At 40.3% G+C, this 17,295-nt stretch overlaps 1 protein-coding gene across 2 annotated transcripts in view; it reads left to right on the forward strand.

The window, feature by feature from the left end:
• Positions 1 to 17,295, forward strand: part of ZNF827 (zinc finger protein 827) — a 221,367-nt gene that overhangs the window by 82,093 nt on the left and 121,979 nt on the right. For both annotated transcript variants that reach the window (XM_088448431.1, XM_088448432.1), the window contains exon 2: positions 9,746 to 10,744. In XM_088448431.1, coding sequence (XP_088304557.1) covers positions 9,746 to 10,744 — 999 coding nt within the window. The remainder of the gene's footprint in view (positions 1 to 9,745; positions 10,745 to 17,295) is intronic.

Consider the following 17,295-nt stretch of genomic DNA (forward strand, 5'->3'; position numbering starts at 1 on the left):
TTCTATTTTATTGAAAAATATCTAATTCGCATATTCATTGTTTTTCTATTGGAATAATATCATACCTTTTTGTTTTTCCTCTCCAGGAGAAACCCAGGGAGGAGAAGGAGGTGGGCGGTGATGGGGACGGGCTTTTTGCGCCATTAAGCCCTACCCCTCGCTGTACATTGCCACGAATACAGCATATTTAAATAGTGTACGGAGCCAAATGATGCCATTCTTGTAGAATAGCATCATTAAGCTTCGACCCCGATCCCCGGGAAAGTTCTCCCCATTGTGATCACTTCACTAGGCAGTGGGCTGGATGTGGAAGAAGTGCCTACTCTTCCAGGGGTTTTCCCAAAAAATTGGGAGCATCCCACAGGTTCCGGGAGAGTAGGAAAGTATGAATAATATTAATATATAAATTAATATACGTGTTATACTAGCGCTGTTTGTCTTTGTTATTTGCCTGAAAATCTGATGCCTGCTTTATGTTCCTGATAGTGGTGGGGGGCTGAATTATGTTAATGAACTCTTTTGTACTCAAAGCACACACTGCAAAAGGTCCTTTATATACCAAACAATCCTTCTCCCTCCGACCTCCCTGTCCTTGTATTTTACCATAGTGATTTACTTACCTTTGATCTTCTTTCCCCTTCATTTCATACATGCCAATTTTCTGTCTGTCCCCTATGGGGCAGCCATGTCGGCATTGCAGACTGCCTCCTGGAGCTGGGTTGAGAGTGGAAAAGAAAACCCTCCTCCCCACGCTCTGCTGATTGGCCAGAGTGCCTCCTGGAGCAGGGGGGAGAGCCCACCTTCCTCCCATGCTCTGCTGATTGGCCAGAGTGCCTCCTGGAGCTGTGGGGAGAGTGGAAAAGCACACCCTGCTCCCCATGCCGTACTGATTGGCTGGAGTGTGTTGGGGTTAAGTTTACCCTTAGAATACTTGGTGAAAATGCCAGTGATTTTCCCTATCAGGATTTAGCTGCCTACATTCCAAACGTCAGGATTCTGACCTTCGGGATGCCATACCCAACCCATTCTGAGATACCTGATTCTATTCTTGAGTAGTGGAAATTCAAGAGTTTTGTCTCACATTTTACTGCAGCTCTTGGCTTTGTCCTTTCTTGGGTCTGTGGCAGTTGTGGTCAGTTCTGGCCTGCTGGGCATGTGTCAAATTCTGTTCGTGGTTCTTAGATTTATTTGGTTTTACATTATTGTTACTTTAATTTACATATGCCATTGGAATACATGAGGCTTTACCCTGGAGGTCATTTATCACCTCCAATGTTGTTACTTGACAGCACAATGGTATCCCTTGTTGCATACCTTATTTCTTCCCGAGGTAGGTGATAACAGGCCGCATGGAATAGCATACAGGATATCAGAGAACTCTAAAGCTAGTTTGATAGTCTCTATATTCTGATTTGAAACTAGGAAGTCCTTGTTTTTCTACAGGGTCAGTATTATTTTCACCTTACGCAGAATTGTAATTCAACCACCTAAAGCGTGTAAACTACAATGTACATAACATATAAAGCCTTAATAATGGCAAATTCAGCATCCTACAGATTTGAAAGAGAAGATTTTAGTGACCCCAATACCACCCCAAAAGAACACAACTCTATCAGGACAGGGGTTTCAGTGTTCTAATTACTATGGTAATTATCTATTTTAGTCCTCAAACCATAATTATAAATAATATTCCTATAAACGGCATATAATGTAATGCCATTACAAAACCATACAGTATATAGACTTCCATAAACAGATGTGTGTAAAATGCAAAAGATCATCTTCTGCATGTAATTTCTAATATGACCATATCAAATACAGAATATAAAATATAATATATATTAAAATAAATATAGAATGAAAATAAAGGTGATCTAGATCAGGGGTGTCAAACTTGTGGCCATCCAGCTGCTGTGGGACTACATATCCCAGCATGCCCTGCCACTGTTTTAGCATATCTTAATAGCAAAACTGTGGCAGTGCATGCTAGAATGTGTAGTTCCACTGCAGCTGGAGGGCCGCAGGTTTTACACCACTGATCTAGATAGATTAACGAATACATCACATGAAGCATTATATGACTATAACCCTGAGTCTACTGTGTAATTGCAGTGTGTAGTGAATATTGTGCCCTTGTTGAATGTAGTCTGGGGGGCTGTCCATCTGGTTTGAATAAAAATGAATGATAAACGATCACATGATAATAACTTGTGATCTTTGTGTTTTGTTCTTAGCAAAGCCGCCTTGACATGTTTTGTTTTTTGTTTTTATATTGATTTGAAAATATCATACACTGATAAAATAATGTCATTTGGAACTATTTGTGTTCCTGTACAGTAGTTAGCATCAGTGGCGACTCCAGGGGTGGGGCTGCAGCGCAATTCAAAATTCAAATGGGAGCCACACCAACTGCCAGTTAGTTCTAGCCAGAGATGTTTGGCAGCTTCTGAAATGGTCGTTTGTGTGACTCCGCTATTTGGAGAGGGGTTCCTGCACTTAATAAAACAGCCACAGTACCTTTACATTTTGGCACTTCCTATTAGAGATCTGATACTCAATGTTATACATGTGCGACACAGCGAGTCCTAGGGGTAGATTTAATAAAGCTTCTAAAAATTAAGTGGTGCTGTTGCATTCATAATCTGATTGGTTGCTATGGGCAGCACTTCCACTTGTCTATTTAGGAACTTTGATAAACCTACCCCCTAATAACAACAATGATAGAACAAGGTCATTTCATAAAAATAGATCGTGATGATACACCAAAGTGGGCAACACTCAGAAATGATATGGTTTAAGAAACATTATTGATGGATTTCATTTTTTATTGATTGTTGATTAGGGACTGATTAAGTTATTTGATTAGAAACAGATTAAATATTTTAATTATATACCATTATAAAGAGGTGTACATGCAGAGGGTTAGCAGTGGCAGAGTGCTCATTTTAAAAAGATCCAGTCACCAACTACAAGCTGGCCAGAGGTCACAAGTGAAATGCTCACAGAAATATGATTGGTATCATTTATTTTGTTTATTTCATAATTTGATTAGGTTCTGTATTAACTAGATACTATCATACAGCAAAATTTATGACATGCAGAAAGGTAGCGGGCAGACTGCTTTGTTTAAAAAAATAAGATACACCAACAAGCTGACCTGGCAAAGTCCGGAAATGAAATGGTTTCAGAAAAACAATTTGTATCCTTTATATTGATTGTTACACACCTAGCAACATGTCTGGCATACAGGCAGATGGATAGCAGCTTCTCGTTTTAAAGAAGAAGATACACTAACAGACTGGCTATAGGCTAGAATGTAAATGCTTTGAAATAGACAACTGACATCTTTCATAGTTTCGTAATCGTAGTTAGGTTATACAGGCACATTTGTGAGAGGCAGAGCAATAGAAGACGCACAGTGTTCATTTAAAAAAAGAAGATACCCCAACAAGATTTATTTATTTATTACCAATTATTTATATAGCGCACACATATTCTGCAGCACTTTACAGAGAATATTTGGCCATTCACATCAGTCCCTGCCCCAGTGGAGCTTACAATCTATGTTCCTTATCACATGCTCACACATATACACACTAGGGTTAAATATTTGTTGGGACCCAGTTAACCTACTAGTATATTTTTGGAGTGTGGGAGGAAACTGGAGCACCAGGAGGAAACCCACGCAAGCACAGGGAAAATATACAAACTCCAAACAGTTAGGGCCGTAGTAGGAATTGAACCCATGACCTCAGAGCTGTAGGGGCAGTAATGCTAACCATTACACCATCTGTGCTGCCACAATATGAAATTATTCCTCTTGTTGGTGCTGCTTGTTGGACTATAGAATAGATAGAGATTTTAGAAAGCTACCTATGGGCTTTTGACTACCAGTAGACCACTTCCTCAATGCTGACAATATCATCATCATCATCACTGATGTCAAGATCATCATCACACAATATTAGTTCATCCTCATAATAACATACTATTGGTTTGGTTTCAGTTGTACATATATGGCCATAGTGTTATATGTTGCCAGTTCCGGGTCCTAGTATTTATTTACACTCTATCTGTTGTTCTTCCTTACCTTTTTAGTGACTGACATTTAGGGGCATATTCAGTTAGGTGCGAAAAGCCGTTTTCGTCACTTCGCCAGGCGAAAACTTATCCCCATATTCAATTGTGGCGACTTTTTGCCGGTGCGGAAACTCAATGCATTGGTATAGGCGAAAAAAGATTTGCCTATGAAACCATGTGGAAAAAAGTGCAGAATTGCAGTTTTATGGTGCAAAGGTAGGGAAACCACCCTGCCCCCTTGGGACAGGTTCCTAAAGGTTAGCTGCATCAAAAAATCCCCCCCCCCAAAAAAAATTCAATAACACCCCCAAAAAATGACTTTGAAAAAGTGGGCAAAAATACCAAAGTTGGGGTACAAACTTAAAAACTAGCAAAATAGACTTTAGGGGGTCTGCAAGTATGGGAGAGGTTTTTTTTGGTTTGCAGGTGCTTGCTGAAGGTGTGTTTTTCACGTTTATTAAAACCACACCTTTGCGATTTTTAACCATGCTTGCACCCATTTTCATGTACCCCAAATTTGCTGGGACTAGTTATTTTCACCAGAAAAACTGCAAAATGCTATTCTCCACCACTTGTGCAAAGACGCTAATGAGAGCATTTAAGTATCCCAAATAGCTTCAGCAGGGCTATTCGGGGGTATCTACAATGTTAGTGCATCTTTTGGTGGGTATCAGACTGATTTCCCCAAATCTGACCGCACTTTTTGCTTGTTTGCGTTTCGCCGGGTGCTGTTTTTCTGCATGGAAACCAGCGATGACGGCGAAAACTCTGGCATGCGAAAAGTTTTCGACTTTTTGCACCTAATTGAATATGCCCCTTAGTGTTATTGAGCAGATGTAGTGAGTGATTTCACGATCTTAGCTCCTTTGTTGTCAGAGTGTTACTTGGTAACCGTCATTTGGCCCTTCCTCCTTTCACTCAAGTACGTGGAACGTAACAGTGAGGGAAAGAGTTTTGCATGCTGGGACGCGTGATGTCAGCTAAGGGTGCTGGCAATGCCATGACTCTGATATACACGCTGGATGCAGGTGATCGATACTTAGGTAAGTGAGGTGCCCCTGTCCACCGTGGTGGTTCTGATTATGGATACTGATATGTCCATTAGTGGATTATTTCACCTGTTTTTGCAGTTGATCTTATTAGTGTAATAGATGAGATGTAATGGGTGAGTATATATACTGGGGCCCGGTGTGGTGTATATGCTGCTGTATATGCTGCTGCCGTTGTTGCTTTACTGCATATGATATGACCATGTATATGTGTTTGGATCGCATTTTTTGAGAAAGGCCTAATTAGAGGTCAAAAACTTCAAAATACTGTATCTGCGACCATGAGGAGAGTGAAGGGAGATGAGATCAGAGATGTATATGGGAGAAGATTGGGTGAGGGCTTTATAAGCGACTGTAAGAACCTTAAATTGGGTTCTAAAAGGGAAAGGGAGCCAGTGGAGGGCTTGTAGTGTGTTTGTGTGTGTATGTATATATACAGTATATATCTATCGACAGGGGCCGTTCCATGTGACGGAATAGGACATTTGGATACATTTATAATTGAGTCCCATTTCATGAATAAGATTGAATAATGTATCTAGAACTTTTCTTTTGTCATAAATTAGTTAAAACTTAAAGTTGATTGTAGTAAGCTAAAAGTAAAAAAAAAAGTTAATAATTGTTGCAAAAAAAAATAAAAAATACGATGTACTTATGATAGAACGGAACTCAGACAAAATACAAAATCCTTCCGAGGTAACATAACATTAATCTTCTGTGAAATTAGACCAGGCTGGGCTCTGATTTTTGTATATATTGATCTAAATTTTTGTGCATTTGTTCTTTGTACAAAATAAAACAAATTGTTTTGGTGACGGAGTGGGACATCCAGAGTGATGGAAAGGGACGTGCATTTTCTAATGTAGCATGAATGTAAGTCACACAATTATTTATATATATATATATATATATATATATATATATATATATATTAGTAGTAAATGTATGTGTGCAAAAATTGATATTATTATTGAGTCATAACAAACCTTTTAAACTTCCTCTTGAAATACTGCTATTCAAGTGCATTCGTTTCCAATAGTAGCTAGCTTCAGGATTAGCATTTACAGAAATACTAGTGTTGTCACATATCTCTTCAACAGTACAGGAAACACTGATGTTATCCTTGAAGCAATGATTTTGCGAAAAAAAAAAATTTTTTGTTAGTTTGGTTTCACTTTCTGTGGAATGGCCCATAGATATATGTAGACTATATACGTGTTATGCTGCTGTGTCAATGATTGTTCTATTGTCAGTATCTCTGACTCTCAGTTGAAAATGTGCATTCATCTCAATGTGAGTCCATTGTAAACTGAAGGAGATGCTATTTATACCCTTGCTATTTTGTCACGTGCATATATAATGCAGATGGAACGCATTTGTTAACACAATTTAATGCACATTAAATACGTTCATAAACAAATGCTGCTTTATTTTCTTACATTTTAACATGCTTAAAAACCGCATAGCATTAAGGCGTCCTAAAAGGTTTTACATGCAGATGGAAGGTTTTTTTTTTCTATACTTATCAACTGTTACTTGAAGACATTGCTCCTTCAGTGTACAGAAATAAGGCCTGATTCAGAGCCGGACGCTCTGACCAGAGCGCTCGCTCTGAATCAGGGCCGGCCTAGCTTAAAATGCAGCGGCCTCCTGGCCGCTTGCATAGCTGTGGGTGACCACCCACAGATTATGCGAGTGGCTAAAAAGATGGTCGCGATGGTCAAGACCATCGCGACCATCGGGCTTGCGACGAGACCCTGCGGTAGGGTCTCGCTGCCGCAAGCCCAGGAGTGCTTTTGGCTCTATCAGACGGCCAAATAGAGCTTTCGGCTCTATTTGGCCGGACCCAGACGGTAGGCATTCCCATGGGAGCGCCTCCGTCTGGGCAGGCACGCCCACCAAAGGGGGCGTGCTGTCACTCACCATCGACCGCACGCCCCCTTTGGTGCGAGACCCCGAGCGATGGCTTCCAGAAGCTCTCTGGGGCTTGCGGTCACGAGACCCTACCACAAGTGTCTCGTCGCAAGCCCGATGGTCGCGATGATCTTGACCATTGCGACCATCATCCTGGCCACTCGCAATAGCTGTGTCTGTCTCTGAATCAGGCCCTTTGTGCATAGCTAGACATCCCTGACCATTATGGTAAATTGCAGTCTTTGTCTAGACGGGTGTGTTTGTGTGTTAAGGCTAAAAAACAGAAATGCTGTATAAGAATATCTGTACATGTCAATAATTCAGAGGCCATTTGAAAAGTAAACTTGCTCTGTAAAATGATTTGTTTCCACTGCAAGATTATAAATGAAACAATTGTATACTGCGCTCTAATAATTAAGTTGGGACATTAGTTTACCACAAAACAACTTGTTCAATAATAAAGTTATTATGACAAAAAAGTAAAAACATAAAATATATACTAAAACAAATTACACATAAATCTAGTAGTATCTCATATGAAAATAACTATAGTCGAATTCACGTTATCAGCATATTCCCATTACCTAAAAAATTGTAACAACAATAAAAAAAGAGTTGATCAGACTCTCTGTATATATTATTAAATGGGAGTAATAATTCCAAAATGAAGCAGCTGTATCTTGGCAATATAAAACGTCAAATGTTACTAATAACTAATTCCAGATTGTGATTTAATTGTATCCACATAGCTGATACTGTTGCAATTGGTATCTAGGTGCTGATTCCCTGGAGATGCTCTCTAGCAAACATATGAAATTTGTGGCTTTAAAACCAGCTTTCCCTTTGATTTCAGATGGAGAAAAATTAGCCCATCACACTAAGATATTATAGTCACTATTATATTGGCCAGACCCAATAGGTGTGTAACAATTGTGCCGTCTTATATAGCCCAAAGTGCAGTATGTGTCACCTCAGCTCATCAGCCTTTGGTAGTCTTGTATATGTGCACACCGGTGGACGGGGTCTTTTCAGTATTTATCATTCATATTGGCATTCCAGCTTGAAAAGGGCTACGGTGGTAGCCGAAACGTGTTGCTGCTCTCCTACAGGAACACCAGGGATTCGATCTGAGTCCAGCTGCCTGCTCCAGATTGACACACAGCCATTGACAAGTGCCCGCTACAAGCTCCACACTCGCTACAAGTTCCATGCCGCCAGGCTGCTGTGGAGACGGGAACTGACCGCGATTACAGTGCTGCTACACGTGGTCACCTCTTGCTGGTGGTATGCAGTCGGGAAGCCGGCGGACCTAATCCCAACAGCCCGATCGAAGGGACGCCGAGCACGGATAGCCACGTGGGGGAGGGTTAGGTTTAAGTTTCTTGGGGAGGTTAGGTTTAGGCGTCGGGAAAGGGGGAGTTAGGGTTAGGCACCCCCTCGTGGGACTTAGGTTTAGGCGGCGGGGAAGGGGGGGTTAGGTTTAGGCACTTCGAGGGGAGATTAGGGTTAGGCACTGGGGGGAAGGTTAGGGCTAGGCACACCTAAGGGAGGGTTAGGGGAGGGAATTAGGTTAGTCAATACTTACCTTAGGGATGATCGGGATTTTCACCCATGTCGCTGTCGGGATCATAACGATTTCTTGCTGGCTATTACCCGTTATATCTCCTATGCCACAAATACAACACAGAGATAGGAGTCGTCGTGACCGCGGTGGTTTATTACACCAAGCCATCTTCCTATGTTGTGTCCAAGCCATTTTACAGGTACAGTGCAAGGTACGGGCTGTCTGTGATAAATACTGAGAAGACCCCGCCCACCGGTGTGCACATATACGGGACTACCAGCAGCTGATGACCTGAGGTGACACATACTGCACGTTGGGCTATATAAGACGGCACAATTATTACACACCTATTGGGTCTGGCCAATATAATAGTGACTATAATATCTTAGTGTGATGGGCTAATTTTTCTCCATCTAAAACTTGCGGTTTTTAAGCCGCAAATTTCATGTTTGCCAGAGAGAGTCTCCAGGGAATCAGCACCTAGATACCAATTGCAACAGTATCAGCTATGTGGATACAATTAAACCACAATCTGGAATTAGTTACTAGCAACAGTAACATTTGACTTTTTATATTGCCAAGATACAGCTGCTTCATATTGGAATTATTGCTCCCATTTAATAATATGTAGAGAGTCTGATTAACTCTTTTTTATTGTTGTTACAATTTTTTAGGTAATGGGAATATGCTCATAATGTGAATTCGACTGTAGTTATTTTCATATGAGATACTACTAGATTTATGTGTAAATTGTTTTAGTATATAATTTGTTTTATGTTTTTTTGTCATAATAACTGTTTATTATTGAATAAATGTTCACACATATAAGTTTATAAGTTGTTTATACTAATGTCCCAACTTAAGTATTAAAGCGCAGTAGACAATTGTTTTGTTTTTGTAAGTGAGGTTGGCAATTACCTCTTTCCTTTACTGCTGCATTAATACTTGATCTTTCTGCTTGCCTAGCGCTGGGTGTATCCTCTTTTTCTGAAAATTATAAATTATTTCACTTTTAGCTTCTAGTCCAAATCTATTTACATCACAAACACTGTGTCCTGTTATACTTTATATTATCAAAACTTTAGGCAATTTAAGAAAACCCAAAGATTTTGTAACACAGCCATTGCTTTCCTTACAGATGGCACCAGACGGGAAGAAGTGGAAGGAGTAGCCAGTGAAGAAGACAACTGGTTTGGGCCAAATTCAGAAACCCCATCTGAAGACTCTTATGGTGACGTACAAGATCACTTTAAATTGTCTCCTGCCGACCAAGGGCGAGAGTCACCCACATCTCCCGATACGTCTTTAGGGAGTGCTACTCCAAGTTTGAGCACTGATTTGGGAAATTTGGAAAATGACCTTTTTAAAGATACTGGTCTGTGTAAGACACAATTGTCAACTTCGACGTCCTCAATGGATGAGGATGAACAAGGTGGTGCAAACAAGCCATTAAGTAGCAATCTGCGGCGGCTGCTTGAGGCTGGCTCTGTCCAAATAGGATCAGAAGTCTCTACAAATGGCAGAGAAGAATCGCAAGGTCTTCAGTTTTCTTCTTCTTCTCACCATGCAAAGCAACTAAGTGTTCTTGCCCGAAAACTAGCTGAAAAGCAGGAGCACAGTGATCATTATGGAGGCATACCAATTAACCGGTGTATTTGGAGCCAGGATAAATGGCTACAAAACGCAAATAACACATGTGGCCTGTCCCCGGATTCTGCAATCCTTAAATTAAAAGCTGCTGCTAATGCTGTGCTTCAAGACCAATCCCAATTGAGGACTGAAGAAACCCTGAGGTTTGAGTCCTTCACTTCCCCATTTAGTTCCCAATCAGCTAGTTCCACTTTAGCGGCTTTGTCCAAGAAAGTCAGCGAGCGAGGCATGACATCAGGGCAAGAGCGTCATTCCCCAGCTGGCCCATTCCTTTCCCTGGCGTCTATGACTTCTTCTGCAGCATTACTTAAGGAAGTTGCTGCACGTGCTGCTGGCAGTATGCTAGCGGAAAAAAAGAAGCCCCACATTTCGGAAGACCCACTACCACTGCCTGAAGACAAACGAGAAAAGGGAACTTCAGTGCAATCCTTGGAACTGTTATTACTCCCTTCACCAAAAGGAAGATCTTCTAAATGTGGAAGCCAAGGTAAAATATTAATTTTCCCTTTTTTTTTTTTTTTTTTTTTTTACTTTTATGAAATTGGAATGAAATCTGCAGATTGCAGCCTTTTTGCCTGATCCGCAATTCTTAATCAAGTCCGTTTATTCATTGTAAACTGTCTTTACTCCCATCACTAGATACAGTCTCTTTGGGATTTTTGTTGTCTAATTTGAACAAAAAAAAAAAAAGAATCACCACGTTAACATTAAAGGGGGGAGTCAGTTGCTTTTCAGAATTAGCTCCCATCTAAAGTGGCCATGAGCTAATTCATTTGTTGTGGGCGACCAGCCCTGAGTCTGCGCTTATCGCAGATTTCTACTCTCACCTTCCTGAGGTGCGAGACGAAATCCATGTAAAGTAGGGCTTTGGGGGTGGACGCAAGTGTCGGGCATACCGTAACTCAGCATGTCCGGCACTTAGCACGGGGTGAGGTTCCTTTATGTGGCTAATGCCATGCATTCTTGCACAAACAACTGAAAATTCAGTTGAACAATATACATATTTTTAGGGCCTATACAAGCTGTGATTTATGGATAATTAGGGCAGACAACCTACTTGGCAAGCTAAATCTTTATGTGCATTGGCATCTTTTAAGGCATTTTCTGCGCATTCTGATCTTTGTCATTTTATTTATAACATGATACTTATGCATAAAAGTACTTTTGAATGTTCTGACAAAGTCATAAGTAATGTGTAATGAATTTTATGAAATGCTGCTTGTGTAGGAATTATGAAATCATTGGGGCTTGATTCAATTGAGCGCGATGTAAATAGCGCCAGGAGATAGTTCCCGGAGCTATTCAATCCATCGCGATGTTAGGTCGGGGAAGGATCGTTCTCGCGCCTTAAACAGGGTTTTTAGGCGCGAGAACGGCCATTCCCCGACCTAACTTCCCGGCGTGATGCTGTTTTCCAGGCGCGAAGGGCAGAATACAGCCTCGCGCCGGGACTTTTGTCGGATTTCTGCTCGCATCACTCGGGGGATGCGAAAATAAATCCTTAGTCGGGGTTAGCTGCGCGGTGTATTGAATAGCTCCGGGAGCTGATTCCCGGCGCTATTCACATCGTGTAGAATAGAATCATGCCCTTTATATCAGGTAACACTTCTAATAAAAGGACTGTAAAGCTAAAGAAAATAATTTTTTAGTGTATACAGCATTATATATTGTTTTGTGTATTGCGTAGAAAAGTAGTTAATAAAAATTCTATTAATGCCATATCCGTTGATTACTTCATGAGGGGTGTAGTAAAATTACTTACATTTGATTGCAACTAAGGACATTGAAAGGCCTGTTTGTGTGTATTGCCATTAGTAAAACTTTGGTATCTTTGAGGGAGGTTGAGTCCAGTATACTATACTATTCTTGGTATCCTAGTAGTGAGGGCAGGACATTTGCAATCGCAGTTCTCTGTATCAAGGACAGGATGTCAGCTTACTGATGTGGAGCAAGCACCATCCATATGTTTCAGTGCAAAAGTGTATGGCCATATAGAGTAGAATGGGTTTTACTTTGCTTTACACTTATATTAATCACACACGCCAATGGGTAAAGCACACAGGAGGCTTACATGAATGTGTACAGAGTACAATTTGAATGCTTGTTTCCATACTTGTCCAATATAGAACTTCTATTTAAATGACAGTTTGGTAATGACCTAAGATTTGTGTAATAATACCATTACACCAGAGATTATAGTCAGTGTATTTTTCGAACAAAGCTAGCAACTCAGTAACTACCTATCACGTTATTAGGAAGCCACCTTGCAGAATATATTTTCGCTCCTCTTCTTGCCTCCCAGTACTCTATGCTTTAAAACACAAACTGGTATCTGATACCAATTCACCTATACAGCTGCACCCGCCAATGAAACCCATCATCCGGGCTATATACATGTAACAGGCCCCCGCTTTAGTGTGGCACTAACCAAGGATGTCCGGTGGATTAGGTAGGTTCGGAGAATTGGGTACATTGCTACAGGGATGCTTTCTCTTTCTTCCTTGGCAGAGGGTGAAGGCAACCAAACCCAAGACACAATAAAAATACGGGTTTAAATAAACTTCTATTGATCAAGGGAATTATTCTTCAGGTAGCTTTGGTCATTCAAGTCACAATACATTATTGCAATCAGTAAACATTTATATATGTTATTCACACCCACAAAAAATATTGCAGTTTATTATACTGGAACTATGGAACTAATACTGTAAGGACGGAATAGATTAATATTTCACAGTTCTCAACTTAGGGCTCGATCCAGTTAGCCGCTATGATCTTGCGGGTGCGAGTCATCACGGCAATAGCCACACTTTACAGCAGTCTGAACTTGCACCAAAGTGCTTGCAGCCCCATAGGGCTCCGAGCAGACAGTTGGGAGCTGATTGGCTGGCACCTTATCACTTTCTTAACACTTTTCACTCTGTCTCCTAACACTGCTTAGTAAATAGACCCCTGATAGGCTATAATTACATCAGCCAGTCTATACAGCAATATTGTACAAGCGGGTAAAGATGAGGCACATTAGTCAGTCCTGTAATCTTTGGCAGGTTCTATAAAATTATGATATTTTTGTTATGAGTATTGTTGTATGCAGGTGTATTTCAACTAGAGGTATTCTTAGGTGGTAGCCCTCGGTGGAGTGTGTGTGTGTGTGTGTGTGTGTATGTGTGTGTGTGTGTTATAGTTATGTATACAGTCAGGTGCATAAATATTGGGACATTGACAGAATTTTCCTATTTTGGCCTCTATTCACCACCACAATGGCTTTGAAATGAAACAAACAAGATGTGCTTTAACTGCAGACTTTCAGATTTAATTTGAGGGTAATTACATCCAAATCAGGTCAACGATGTAGGAATTACAACAGTTTCTATATGTGCCTCCCACTTTTTAAGGGGCCAAAAGTAATGGGACTATCAACTCAAAAGCTATTTCATGGACAGTTGTGGGCTATTCCCTCGTTATGTCATTATCAAATAAGCAGGTAAAAGGTCTGGAGTTATTCTAGGCGTGACATTTGCATTTGGAATCAGTAGCTGTCGACTCTCAATATGAGCTCCAAAGAGCTGTCACTATCAGTGAAGCAAGCCATCATTAGGCTGAAAAATCAAAACAAACCCATCAGAGAGATAGCAAAAACATTAGGTGTGGCCAAATCAACTGTTTGGAAAATTCTTAAAAAGAAAGAATGCACCGGAGAGCTCAGCAACACCAAAAGACCTGGAAGACCACGGAAAAATACTGTGGTGGATGACAGAAGAATTATTTCCCTGGTGAAGAAAAACCCCTTCACAGCAGTTGGCCAAATCAAGAACACTCTCCAGGAGATAGGTGTATATGTGTCAAAGTCAACAATCAAGAGAAGACTGCACAAGAGTGAATATAGAGGGTTCACCACAAGATGTAAACCATTGGTGAGCCTCAAAAATTGGAAGACCAGATTAGAGTTTGCCAAACAACATATAAAAAAGCCATTACAGTTCTGGAACAACATCCTATGGACAGATGAGACAAAGATCAACTTGTACCAGAGTGATGAGAAGAGAAGAGTATGGAGAAGGAAAGGAACTGCTCATGATCCAAAACGTACCACCTCATCAGTGAAGCATGGTGGTGGTAGTGTCATGGTGTGGGCATGTATGGCTGCCAATGGAACTGATTCCCTTGTATTTATTGATGATGTGACTGCTGACAGAAGCAGCAGAATGAATTCTGAAGTGTTTCGGGTAATATTATATGCTCATATTCAGTCAAATGCCTCAGAACTCATTGGACGGCGCTTCACAGTGCAGATGGACAATGACCCGAAGCATACTGCAAGAGCAACCAAAGAGTTTTTTAAGGCTAAAAAGTGAAATGTTATGCAATGGCCAAATCAATCCCCTGACCTGAATCCAATTGAGCATGAATTTCACTTGATGAAGACAAAACTGAAGGGAAAATGCCCCAAGAACAAGCAGGAACTGAAGACATTTGCAGTAGAGGCCTGGCAGAGCATCACCAGGGATGAAACCCAGCGTCTGGTGATGTCTATGCGTTCCAGACTTCAGGCTGTAATTGCCTGCAAAGGATTTGCAACAAAGTTTAAAAAGTGAAAGTTAGATTTAGGATTGTTTAGTTTGTCCCATTACTTTTGGCCCCTTAAAAAGTGGGAGGCACATATAGAAACTGTTGTAATTCCTACACCGTTCACCTGATTTGGATGTAATTACCCTCAAATTAAATCTGAAAGTCTACAGTTAAAGGACATCTTGTTTGTTTCATTTCAAAGCCATTGTGGTGGTGAATAGAGGCCAAAATATGAAAATTCTGTCAATGTCCCAATATTTATGCACCTGACTGTATATACAGTAGTCAGTGATGTGTGGTGAGATAAATGGCTGGGGAGGCACTGGCTAGTATCAGAGCCAGATTTACAGATACATATATGGACCTGAGGGTACATGTGGGCATTATACAAAAGTGCAGTACAGTATTTAGTGCTGGAAATTTGGTGAGTTTTGATCAGGGATGTACAGAAAAGGTAGACAGGGGAGGCAGTGCCTCACCTGCCATACACAATTTACTCCAGAGTTTTGATTATAACAATTATTAGAATAATACAAAGATGATATTTATAATATTTTCTTTAAATGTTTCTTATTTTTATAGTCAAAACTCTGGAGTATACCCAAGTATGACAGGAAAGGCTCTGCCTCACCTCACCGCACATCACAGTAATTAAGATAGTATTTATCCTTTATATAGATAGTAAGTCACTGACTTTTTAAGTCCATGGGGGGAATTTATCAAAGACTGGAGAGAGCAAAAATTGTGAGAGATAAAGCACTAACTAATCAGCTTCTAACTTGCATATTATTGGCTGTGTTTGAAAAATGACAGTTCGGAGCAGATTGGTTAATACTTTTTCTCTCACAATTTTATATCTCATCAAGCTTTAGTACATAGACCCCCAAGTGTGTTCTCCAACTATAATTAATATTATTATTTGTAACTCTGTATACAGATAAGTCTCCACTGTGTATTTCTTAGGATGTGAATTTAATAGAGGCTCACATAATATAGTGCAGAGTTCTCTGTGTAACTTAAGAATGTGGGAGCGGCTTTTGCAGGAGTAGTGCGGAATGAAAGTCCCTCTCCTGAGGTGAGTTCTGTGAGGAGTATTGCCTGACTCCCCTGTCTGCCGAGGTGCATTAATGATTACAAGTCCCTATGAGCTCTTCTCCCACAGAATGTGGTATTAGTAAATGAAAAGAGTCTCCTGAGCATACTATTGCTCTATACTCCTAGCTATATTTTCTGTTCTGCTGTGAGGAGATTATATATATATATATATATATATATATATATATATATATATATATATCACAGGGGCTCTGCACTCACCATAATAACTAACAATAATAATAAATAATGATAAACAATAAATATTGCTCTGAATTATAACATGGACATAGCCATAGCATACCCTGAGTTTAACACTAATGTGATGGCTATGTCCGTGTTATAATTTTGAGCAATAGAGTAGGGACTTGCAGTAAAGTGGGGTCCCGTGACGGGGGCTGCAAGCTTAAATGCATTGATCAATTCATGAACCAAAGCTTCACTGTTTATTATGTTTAGTATTATTATTTTTAGTTATTATGGTGAGTGCAGAGCCCCTGTGATTTCTATTTAAAAAATGTGGTCACATACCATGTTGCACCCCAAATCCAGGAATGGTGAGTGCCGTGGATTAGTGCTTTATATATATATATATATATATAAAAAATATATAATATATATATATAACAAATGCCCGTCATCAGGGATAAAGTGACACATACAATCGTGTAATATGTATACACCATAACATTAGACAATTATCCCCAAAAGTGCACTCTCCTGGACCGCTGCCCGTCCGTCTACATTGTCATGCGACGCACATCAGGCGTCGCGGTAGCATTGACGTCAAGGTGCTGCGACGTCCAGAAGAGAGCCCCCGATCACACCTCCCGTAACTATGGTGACCTATACACAATAACAAAAGACAGTTTAAAAACACAGTATCACGTAATTACAGTCATCATATAATACGTAATCCAACATTGTTAATATTCTAATTATCATTAAAGTCCTGTAGCAAACAACATAACTGTAAGAAGGACATATTATAGCAACAGATATGATGAGGCAACGAATATATAATGATAGAATATTAAAAAAAATATATACGATTATAGGACAATGAAGAAATCATAAAAAGCATTGAAGCCCTAATGTTTAATTCAGTCCCTTGGGGGCCAGGGTATCTAATCTATCTATCCAGCGACATTCCAATTGCATTAGATGTTTAGACCTATTACCACCTCTATTATTAGAAGGAATATGCTCAATAATTCTAGCACGAATATCAGCTACTCCATGTCTGGCCATCAGGCAGTGTCGTGCTACTGGTTGGTCACTACAGCCCGAAGTCACTGCTGCCCTGATGACCGACCTATGGAGGGCCATCCTCTCCTATTCAAGGAAGGGATGGCCCTCCATAGGTTGGCCATC

Source organism: Taudactylus pleione, unplaced genomic scaffold (genome assembly GCF_031769625.1).
Source record: "Taudactylus pleione unplaced genomic scaffold, aTauple2 ptg000021l, whole genome shotgun sequence".
NCBI lineage: Eukaryota > Metazoa > Chordata > Amphibia > Anura > Myobatrachidae > Taudactylus > Taudactylus pleione.